Raw genomic sequence first — 11,821 nt, forward strand, 5'->3', positions numbered from 1 at the left:
TAGAAAGTCCAGAAATAGACCCCCAAGTATATATGGAAATTTAATGTGTGACAAAGGCCAAGGATGGACTTTTTAAATAGTCATGAGACAACTGGATAGCCATTTGCAAAAAGATAAAATCATACCTGTAGTTTATACCACACATAAGAATACACTCCAAATAGATTAGAAATCTAAATGTAAAAAATGAAATAATGCAAAACAAGAAGACATGATGAAATTCCTTTTTACCCTTAGTATGGGAAAGACCTTCTAATAATGGCTCAACCCAAGGACAACAAAAGAAAAAGTTAATAAGACTATGTGAAAATTAAAAACAGCATTTTGTATGGCAAAAAGTAGACAACCAATGTCAAAAGACAACTGAGAAACTGGAACAAAATATATGCCACAAAGAGCTTATAACCAAGAATTCTTAAAAATTGAGGGAAAGACAACCAAAATCCCAGTGGAAAATAGGAAGAAACATTCTTACATACCCATGAGTCTATGCTGATATAAACAGACAAATGGGAGTGAAGAGACCCTTTCTTATAATAGAATTCCAATTATAAGTGTAGATAGGATGACAGAAATAGACAAATACAACAGTTATTGTTGCTGGCAAAAACCATCATTGCATGGAAGTATGATGAAAAATGGAGAGTTTCATCATTCCAATGTGTTTCCACTCAAGATACTTACAAATTGTAAAGGAAAAAATAGTGACTTTACAGTGGAGAAACCCAGCTGACTCTACCTTAACCAAAAGATTAAGGTGAACATCGCCAGTAATAAGACACATGAACATCATATAACCCCTGATATGATGCATTGAAAGGGGTATGATGGGCCAGGCATGGTGGCTTAAGCTTGTGATCCTAGCATTTTGGGAGGCTGGGGCAGGAGGGTCCTTTGAGCCCACAAGTTTGAGACTAGCCTGGGCAACATTCCAAGACTCCATCTCTATAAAAATAAGTAAATAAATAAGAAAAGTGCACAACATCACTTCTAGATACTCTTGGCAAAAATGCATGTCAGTCCATTCATCAGGAAACATCAGACCAACCCAAACTGAGGTACATCTTACAAAAAAACTGACATTTCTAAAGTGTCAAAGTTATGAAAGAATAAAGGACAACCAAGAAACTGCTAGAGGAGCCTCAGGAAACATGGAAACTAAACACCAATCCTGGATTGGATTCTGGACCAAAACAAGAATATTAGTGGTAAAACTGACAAAATGAATTAGATCCATAGATTAATTAATAGTATTGTATCATTGTTTACTTCCTGGTTTTATACTATGGTTATGTAAGATAACAAGAGTAGGGGAAGGCCAGGCACGATGGCTCACGCCTGTGATCCCAACAATTTGGGAGGCTGAGGCAGGCAGATTGCTTGAGCCCAGGAATTTGAGACCAGCTTGGGCAACGCGGCAAGACCCCATCTCTACAAAAAACACAAAAATTAGCCAGGTGTGGCAGCATGCGCCTGTAGTTCCAGCTACTCAGGAGGCTGAAGTGGGAGGATCACCTGAAACCAGTGAGTTGAGGCTGCAGAGAGTCAAGATCACACCACTGCACTCCAGCCTCAGTGATAGAGACCCTGTCTCAAAAAAAAAAAAAAAAAGGAGAAGGGAAGTTAAGTAAAGAGTATACAGGAACTCTATGGTTTATATTCATGACTTTTCTATAAGTCTGAAATTTTTCAAAATGAAAAGAAAAAACGAAAGGATCTTTCAAAATAATTTTCTACCTCCATTGTGAGTATTCTCACATTTCTACTTTTTCTGTTGTCCTACCAAGTATCTCCTTTTTAAAATATTAATCATAACTTCATATAACTCCAAAAACATACCTTTTAATTGCCAAACAAAGGGAACGAGGTGAAAATAAAATGCAGGCAGTAGGGTATCCAGTTACCTAAAGTAAAACATCACCAAGGAACCCTTTGAGCTTTGTCACTTTGGTGAAACACTAAAACCAGCAATACAAGGCTGTGCCTATTAAAAGAAATTTTACGTATCCAAAAATGGATGCCCGTCTTACCTATGTAGGGATAAATTTTCATTGGTCCTCTTTTTCCAGAGCAAAAATGTTTTTTTCTGTTTACTGTATCCTGCATAGCTATTGTCGTACCTAGAAATAGTGTTGGTCATGACATATTTCTCTTGTAATTGAGTATACATTTCACTCTGCTGTCTTTTAAAATACTAAGTGTAAAAAACGTGTATCTGGGCTGTGTGCTGTGGTTCACGCCTATAATCCCAGCACTTTGGGAGGCCAAGGCAGGAGGATTACTTGAGGCCAGGAGCTCAAGACCATCCTGGACAACATAGCCAGACCCTGTCTCAACAAAAAATTTAAAAAGTAACCAGACATGGTAGTGCATGCCTGTAATCTTAGCCACTGGAAAGGCTGAGGTGAGAGGATCGCTTGAGCCCAGGAGTTAGAGTTTGCAGCGAGCTATGATTGAGCCATTGCACTCCAGCCTGGGTGACACAGCAAGACCTTGTCTCATAAATAAATAAATAAATAAATAAATAAATAAATAAATGTATCTGTCCTTTCTTCAGCTTTCGAAAGAATATGTTACTTTGTCACTGTGTGTCCTTTTCAAATTATTCAAATTCTGCATTTTTAGCAGTTTGTGAATGATGTATTATATCTTTAAGATTTAATACTTAAATGCTTAATCCATGAAAATAAAAGATCTAAAATTTTGGTGTATCACTACATTCTGTTATTATAATGTAAGATTTTACATCTTTTTTCAGCAAGAGAACTTTAGCTATGTTTAAATGGCAAACTTCTATAAAGTTTAAAATAAGGTAATTTTATTCTATATAAAATGCTTTTTTGAACATCACTTATTCATTCACTTTTTAATTGTTTACTAAGCACCTTTCTGGGAGAGGCGTATAGGAGTGATCAAATTATATGATTTCCATGCCTTCATTGAGCTTACATTTTATTATATGTGAAAACAACATAAAGTTATTATGAAATTCACAGCTGCTGCATTTTTAAAGGGAGCTGCTTTGTATATTTGAAAATCATTTGAGCATGTACTGAGCAATTCATAGCTTACTTAGAGAATAACATTTTGTCTATTAAATTTTTTAGAATCTTAGAGACTTCCTCCTGTCCTGCCAGCCCTGTTTTCATTATGAAATATTTACTAGCCTCTGTAACACACGGAGATATGCATCATTGATGGGCTTTGGCTTTCATTGCTTACCCTATCGGAACAATTAGTTCATATTGAAAGCCCTGCTTTCCACCAGAACAAGCTTGTTCTTCAACTCTGAGACATTTGCCTTTTGTTACAGATGTTGGCTGAACAGGCGTCAGATCGATGGGTCTTTGAATAGAACTCCCACCGGGTTCTATGACCGAGTGTGGCAGATCCTGGAGCGCACGCCCAATGGCATCATTGTCGCTGGGAAGCATTTGCCTCAGGTAAAGCCCCACCACGTTCACGTAAAGAAAGGGGATTTTGCAAAGGATAGTGAATCCTTTCCTCCTGCCCTGCAAATAACTTTTCTCCTTTTCAGCGTTCTAAGAGTTTTTTCAAAGAAGGGATGAAATACTAGAAAATAAGTCTAATCAATTGGATTGAAAATTGTTTTCCCCAATCTGAGTTACTTTTATTTTTCAAATTTAGTGTCCCTGTAGGCAGAAAGGCTCGCTTTACCAAATGGATATATTGCTGAAAGTTGTATTTAATAAAAAAAAATTATTGGTATTGTCATATTTTAGATATTTTGAGGATATTCCCTTTTAAAAAACCACATGGCCAAACCTCTTGCTGAGCAAGCTGTCCTTCCTTTGTTTACTTACCAGCTTAGAGTTTCCTATACTGGCTTTATTTCAAGCATGGGTATCCCTTCACTACCCCAGGTGGTGGTGGGTCAGTGCTGGGGGGCCTCACAAACAGTAAAGCATGCACTGGAAAGACAGAACCAGAGCAGACCTAAGAAACAGTGGGGCCTAGTAGTGTTGTGGATGAGGAAATCACCACTTAGGAATTGTGTTGAATGTGAAAAATGCAATGACTTTTTAGGTCATTGGACAGATAATCACTTATTTTATTCCAAATGTACCTTACCTGTGGTCCAAGTGAGTTAGTGCCCTCTCCTTCTGATGGTTTCCCATGTGATATACACTGGCCTGCTTCCTTGATATGATTATTTAATCCTGGCATCTAAGTCTTCTACTTATACACAAAAGAGAAGGATTAGCCTTTTGGAAATAAAGTACTGTAATTGTTTTTAGTGTTGAAATCTCAACCAAATAAATTTTGATGTAGCTCTTTATACAAATAAAGTATTCTCAAAGGCACAGACCCACACTCATTTTGCTTGTGTCTACCTAAGAGTGTCTCTGGAAGGACCCATAGGAAACTGGTAGTATTTTTTTCTTAGCCTTTGGTAAAAGGAACTGTGTGACTGGGAGGACGGTGTGGGCTCTTCCCTGGAACCCTTTAAACCTTTCAAAGTTTGAATGCTGTGAATATATTACTTATTCAGAAAAATGCATAAAAATTTTTAAAAAGTATTCTTTATACTGTTCACAGACTGCAAGTAGTTTCATTTGACTGTCAGTGCAGGGCCCAACCTTCTCCTGGGTGCCCTATGATTACTGTTCAGGAGCAGCACCATCTCTTGAGAGCAGAGAGCAGCGCCTCGTTGCTGGAGTTCGAACCCTCTAGCAAGGCCTTCTCTCTGCCTACCTGGGCAGTGCATGCTCACAATCACTTGTTAGCTTCTTTCTCAGCCCCCACTAATACTTACCAGATTTTCATTTAATTGTCTGGCAGCCTGGGCCACTTAACATGTAGTATCCTTGCTTTGCTAATATCCTCTCTTTGCTAAAAATAACAATAATGACAATAAATACATGTTAAGTATTTTTATGCACCAAGCACTTTTCTAAGAGCTCATTTAATCCATTAGACAATCTTTTGAGGCAGATGCTTTGTTATTAGTATTCCAGTTTGACAGAAGAGGACACTGAAACACAGCTAAATGATTTTCTTCAGGTCACACTTGTAGTAAGTAGCTGCCCCAGGGTGTGACCCCTGGCAGTGTAGCTGCTGAGCCTTTTCTCTTCTGTGCTACACTACTTACCCTAAGTCCTTTCAGAAGAGGAGGAAATAAGGCAAGCTTGGTATCTCTTCTCTAGTTGCACAGTAGCTAGGTTGACTTTTTAAATGAGATCTATTAAGAAGAAATTAATGTGAAACCAAGAAAGTGTCTTGCTTTCCTTCTGTAACCCCATTAAGCCCATTGCTAGAGATCTAGCCAGTTATAACTATGTTTAGCAATGGGACTTTGTTTTCCCCAAATTAGGTACTACCTGTAAACATTAATAATAAGTTGGATTATATTGACTATGAAATACAATAGTTAGTTGTATTGAATATCTATTGAATATAGGACTAAGGCATTATTATACCAGGCTGAACAATTTTGCTGTCACTTGATTGAAAGAGAACATTGGGTCCCATTTTGAGTGGTAAGTAGATAAACATGGTTCTGAACCTGATTGAGTTCACTGTAAATTATCATTGAGGTGAAAACAAGTATGTCTCATTATCTCTGCCTCTCTGGTAATGATCTAGTGACCCCATCTGCTTTCCACCATACAAGCTTAATGTTCAGAGCCTTCCCTTCCATCCTCTGAGGAATATTCCCCATGCCCAGATTTGGATTTGAATTTTAGTTTATTTTCTGCTTTCATTTGGATTGTTAAAAATGAATGGAAAGCTACACAATGTTCTTGTTTTAAATGAAAGATAAAGGGCAGAGTAGAGGAAACTCCTTTAGCTTCACTTTTTTCCTGTTTCCATCCCAGTTCTGCACATATTGTTTTTGCTTGTTTGTATGCACTTTTACGCTGCCAGCTCAGAAAGGAGCTACCACAGAAATGATGTAAATTCAATAGCAGGTGACTTCCGTGCGGGAGCCTGACAGCAAGCCTAACTTCTCATGTAAATTCTGAAAGCAATATGTACACTATTTGTTGTCTCAGTGTTTGGCTATTCCTTTTGTGTATTGAAGTGGTCTTCTAATATAGTCCTTTTTCTCAAAAACATTAATATAGTGAAGGTAACTACTAAAAATGGAAGGTTTAACTTATCACAATAGTCAGCTGGTTGGCTTTAGTAGTTTGACATATATAAAATCCAGTTGTGTAGCTGAAAGTGCTCCCCAAGGTTTTATAAAAACTGAAAACTATTAATGATTAGAAAATGAAATTCTTCTGTTAAATGAGAACCAGAGCATAACAGTTCAGCATGTTAATGTGGAGTTATTTTTTTCAGCAACCAACCCTGTCAGATATGACCATGTATGAGATGAATTTCTCTCTCCTTGTTGAAGACACGTTGGGAAATATTGACCAGCCACAGTATAGACAGATCGTTGTAGAGGTGAGTAGTAAGAAGTGAAGATTGCTGAAGAAATGCCTTCTCTCTGCTCCCTGAAAACTAGTATAAGGGAAACTGCCTATGAGACCCAGAATCCTATTCTTTCCAGAACGCTGATCTCTCCTATGAGATGCAGAATCCTATTCTTTCTGGAACCCTGATCTTTCCCAGCCGAGTCCTCAAGAAGATGGCCACCCCTAACCCAAGGCAAGGCACACGAGCAATTCAGACACCTCAGGCTCCTCCAGGAAGGGAGAACCGACCCCTGCTTTTCAGCCACACACTCACCCCTTAGCATCAAGTGTATCAGCAGCATCATAAAAGTACAGGAAGTGACCTTTTTCTATCCACTTTGTTTTCATTTTTGTTTTCTATTCACAGAAATAATATACAACTATTGTAGAAAGTTTCAGCAGTTTAGAAAATTATAGAAAATAACATAAAAGTTTACCCCACACTCACTAGCAAGAGATCGTTGCTGTTAATATTTTGAGGGACATCTTTCTAGACATCTCCATATGAAGAGAAGACATGTCATTGCATGCTGTATCTCTGTCCTATGTAAAGTTAGATGTAAAATTAACAGAACACATATGCCCTCTTGTCATGTTAAACATCACCCCAAATACATAGAGAAGCCGCCAGTTGATGGGTTAATTTTAGCTCATCTGCACTTTGTCTCTTTCCCCAGGAATGTAGCCCTCCAATTTTTGTGTTTCTCAAGGGTAGATAATATGTCTTATTGCTACAGAAGCTCTGTGTGACCGCCAACCTGGACATGGCACCTCCTAAAATCTAGCATGTCTGGAGCTGCAGTCAGAGCTGAGTAGATTCAGCCTCCTCTTTGATGTCCCAGGATATGGAACAGTATCAGCCGATCATTTTCACAGCATGAGGCGGAATGGATTGGGAAAAGATGGGGTTATTAGATGGGTGAATGCCTTCCATGTCTAGTACCCAGCATCTGGGACATACAGTGGACATAGAGATCCTTCTTGTTGACCACAGTGAGGTCATTCCCTCTGCAGAAGACATTTTCCTTTAGACCTACAGCAAAACTTCATATTCTCATGGCTAAAGCCCTGCCCTAAGGTTTCCCACATTGTGACCCCTGGATTTTACTGTGTTTCCTTTGGTTCTTTCAGTTTCTGTTTTGGAAGCATCTAGATAAAATACAGTCAGTAAGAATCCCAAATTGGGAATTATGAGGCGTGTTTCCTGTTCAGTGTACAAATTAGGAGCCATAAACATCATCAGAGAGCCTTTACCAATTATTGCATATGCAGATACTATTTTTGTTTATAGGAATTTGGCATCTAAAATGAACATTACCACTTAGGATGGGTGTATGTGATGGCCAAGCAATAGGGTGATTCATTAAACTAAGATAGTTCATACAGACGAAATAGGACTCTTGTCACAGGGGTCACAGTTAAATGTATTTTTTTAAAACATGGCCATCCCTTGAGAAACTACTGTGGCATCACAGACTTATACTCACTTGGGCCCTGGGCTCCAGGTCATTTGATCCTGAACCTAGGTCCAGAGTCTCCATTGAACACACCTGGCTTCTCTGGCTTTGGTTTCTGACCCTTCTCTCCACAGACAATGTTTTGGTGTCTTGCCAAGAAGGATTGACACCCAAAGGCCCAGAAAGAGTTCAGACACTTTGGGTGAATAGAGTATCATGTATTATGTACACGATGGGTTAGGAAAGTCATTTTTCTAAGTTAATGGTTTTATTTAACTGACTAAAAAACATTTCTAGGGATACACACAATGAAAAAATAAAAGGTGCACTTTTCAAACAGAACTTACGCAGATAACTTGCAAAATTAGGAAGCTTCCTTCCATAGGTGATCCTTGAGCCTCTCATCATACAGAACATCCTTTGGATCACCCATCCTTCTGATGAAAGAGTGAAAACATGTCACTATTATGGTTCATATAATTGGCTTTCAATGTCTGTCTCTCCTAGTTACTTATGGTTGTATCCATTGTACTGGAAAGAAACCCCGAACTAGAATTTCAAGACAAAGTAGATCTAGACAGACTGGTCAAAGAAGCATTTAATGAATTTCAAAAAGATCAGAGTCGGCTAAAGGAAATTGAAAAACAAGTAAGTAAACAGCGTTTTTGTTGTTGTTGTTGTTTTGTAGAATTTTTTCATTGTCTCAATTCTTTAAAATATCCCTAATGTATTTTCATTTACTTTATAAAACAGATTCACAGGTGCAAAATAGGATACCTGAGGGGCAGTCTGCCTTTTTTGAGGAATTAATGTTACTTTTTAGTTAATTATAGTCAATTCAGCTGTGAAGTTCTAACAAAAAAGAAATCTAGAAAGAGATAAATTTCCTTTATATGGTTAGTGTAAAAATGTTTTATCAGAGAGGAAGCATAGACTCCAGAAGGCTATAAAATTAAATTCTGGGGACAATAAGAATGCAGTGGCAGGCTATGTTGCTGCTGTGTACTGCCTAATATAGGCCCTTCCAGGTTCTCTGTTTAATATTTTATGTTCAACTGTAAAGAGGTTCTCTAAGTAAATAAAAATTATCAACGAAGGAGAGAATACTGAAAATGTCTTTGTTTTATATGCACCTCAGGAAAATGAAAGAAAAGCTCAGGAATCTCATATTTTTCATAGGGAAATCTTTATGTGAATTTATTTTTCCCCCTAAGATGACACTGATTTTACCTGTCAACTCTTTACAAACAGAAGATCAAATGCCTTGCTTACTATTTTCCTTTGTAGGATGACATGACTTCCTTTTACAACACTCCTCCCCTGGGAAAAAGAGGAACATGCAGCTATTTGACAAAGGTGGTGATGAATCTGCTGCTGGAAGGAGAAGTCAAGCCAAACAATGATGATCCGTGTCTCATTAGCTAGTGGGGAAGGTGTAGGAAGCTCTGTTGAGACATATGTTCTGAAGTGTGTTGTGTTTCGTGTTCAAGCTTAATCAAGGCAGCCATTAATGTACAAACTGAGCATGCTGGGGAGCTGATTGCCACATCCTTGGCAGCATTGTGGACCTCTTGCATGTCATAGCCAATTTAATGGTAATGGTAAATGCTTTTAATCAAACATGAAAAAGTTCTCATGATTATGCCAGCTACAATAGTAATCCTCACTAAGTGATAAAAATAGTTTATGAATTGAAAATTTGCCACTACATGTTTTATGATCAAATAGTTCATCAAAATGAATCTTTGCTCTTTGGAATGAATTATTACCATACTGCCATTAAAATAAATTTGCCAACTAGTAATGCATACTGGAAATCAAAAGATATTGAAAGAATGGTGAACTTCTCTTAGTGGTATTGTCATGCTAAAAGATGTTAATATACATCATAAAAGCAAAGTCAGCCAGCTGATATTTTGGTTCTCAAAAACTGCATTATTAATAATATTTTAGTATATAGAGATATTCTGCAATTTTTACATTGTAAACATGACTATGGTTTTGTATTTGCTAAATATAGGGGTTGGACTAAAATATAATAAATCTGTACCTTATCAAACATTTTCTTTGAGCTCCTGCTAAAAATAGGACATGTCTATGATTGTTCAGAAATATGTTAAATTTAGGCTCGGCACGGTAGCTCACACCTGAAATCCCAGCACTTTGGGAGGCTGAGGCAGGTGGATCACTTGAGGTCAGGAGTTCGAGACTAGCCTGGCCAACACGGTGAAAACGCTGTCTCTACTAAAAATACAAAAATTACCCAGGCATGGTGGTGCATGCCTTTAAACCCAGCTACTGAGGGGGCTGAGGCATGAGAATTGCTTGAACCAGGAGATGGAGGTTGCAGTGAGCTGAAATCATGCCACTGCACACCAGTCTGGGTGACAGAGCAAGACTAAATCTCAAAAAAAAAAAAAGAAAAAGAAATATGTTAAATTTAAGGACTGTTAACCTACTTTGTACTAGTAAAAACAACATTAGGAGTCATTAAATTTTATTTCTGAATTAATGAACGTATCTGGACACATTCTTTGTTCCTAGGTTCACAAGATTGAGCTTAAAACTCCTGAGTGTTTTCATTTAATTGATTTAGAGGTAGAATGGAAGAGAATCTATGATACCTACCATTATACACATTTAGTTGCCCAGTTTACTTAAACTTTAATAAAAGTAAAAAGTAGATTAAACATTTAAATTTTCTTTCTTTCTTTCCTAAATAGAAAAAAAAAAAGGTCCATGAGTTTGAGCCCTTGCCCCAAACAAAGTTGTTTTTCTGATCAGTCTTACTGGTGTTTCACCTGAGAAGATAGATTTGCCACATGACAAAATGCAGCTTATTTGTAGAGTTTTGAAAGGATGTAAGAAAGAATGAGTGGCTTCAGTATCGAGTCAATTGATGTCAAATAAATGGATGCATGAGCACATGGAAAAATCTGCTGTCAGTCACATTTCTCACAACATTGCGGTATAGTGCCAAGATCTTGCATAAGAAATTCTATGGATATTAGTTGGCAAAATTGAGATGAATGAGACACAGTTGGACCCTAAAGAACTAAGGAGGGGGATATGACAAAGAATAGAATTAAACTACCTGACTCAATGTGTTAAGGGAGTTTATGAAAAGATACTCATGAAGGGTGAAGCTAATTTGTGAAACTTACACCTGAAAAAACTTAAGCATGAAGCCCATGGAGAGGGAATTGAGAACTGACACTTCATAACTGGGGAAACTGGAAATTAAAGAAAGGAAAGACTTAAAATTTTTGTTTGCCAAAATTTGTAGGAAAGTAAACTGTGTTGTAATTTTAAGAATCTTTTTAAAAAATCTGATTAGCTGAGCAAAGTTACCAGAAAACTGTTATCCTAGTTGAAATCAAACATTATTTGCAAATGTGTTTTCTGAGTGATAGCTTCCTGCTTAAATGTTACATATGCAAAATTCTGAAGTTTTCCTGTGCTACTACTGAAAGCATTCAGAATCTGTGACATGTATTGACTTTGTGCTTTGATATTCAAAATTTATTGTTCTGAAAGTTATATTTAGAATCAGTAAATCTTGATGTTCACCTTTACAAAAGCCAATGCCTGTTTTCTAATTAGAAAAGCAAAAAATAATAAGAATTAGAACACAGAACTCATATGAAATTTAGAAGTCTCATTTGGTCTACAGAGCCCAAAATACTTTAACAGCTGCACTAGAGACCGACCGAAAATATTAGCACGTTTATTTAGGCATGACAAGATTTAAATCTGATTTAAAGCCTCCTCTATCACAATGGCAGATTCACTGCATAAGTTTATTGTACAAGCAACGTCTGTTGGAAACTCTTGACTGAATATCAAATTCAGCTACATTTTCAGAGCATCATTTTAAGAAACAGGGTGTTTTCCAGATTTTCTGCCATGTTATTTAAGCCTGAAAACATCATATTT

General features: G+C 37.3%; 1 protein-coding gene across 11 annotated transcripts in view; it reads left to right on the top strand.

Moving 5' to 3' along the window:
- The window catches only part of PHKB (phosphorylase kinase regulatory subunit beta), a 232,916-nt gene extending 221,451 nt beyond the window's left edge, over positions 1 to 11,465 (top strand). For 9 of the 11 annotated variants that reach the window (XM_065537576.2, XM_065537577.2, XM_074026733.1 and 6 more), the window contains 4 exons: positions 3,314 to 3,443; positions 6,310 to 6,417; positions 8,393 to 8,533; positions 9,173 to 11,465. In XM_065537576.2, coding sequence (XP_065393648.1) covers positions 3,314 to 3,443; positions 6,310 to 6,417; positions 8,393 to 8,533; positions 9,173 to 9,310 — 517 coding nt within the window. In that variant the 3' untranslated portion in view covers positions 9,311 to 11,465. The remainder of the gene's footprint in view (positions 1 to 3,313; positions 3,444 to 6,309; positions 6,418 to 8,392; positions 8,534 to 9,172) is intronic. The other 2 variants (XR_012428701.1, XR_012428700.1) reach the window with 1 other exon arrangement.
- The last annotated feature ends 356 nt before the right edge of the window (positions 11,466 to 11,821 follow it).

The sequence above is a fragment of the Macaca fascicularis genome, chromosome 20 (assembly GCF_037993035.2).
Source record: "Macaca fascicularis isolate 582-1 chromosome 20, T2T-MFA8v1.1".
Classification (NCBI taxonomy): domain Eukaryota; kingdom Metazoa; phylum Chordata; class Mammalia; order Primates; family Cercopithecidae; genus Macaca; species Macaca fascicularis.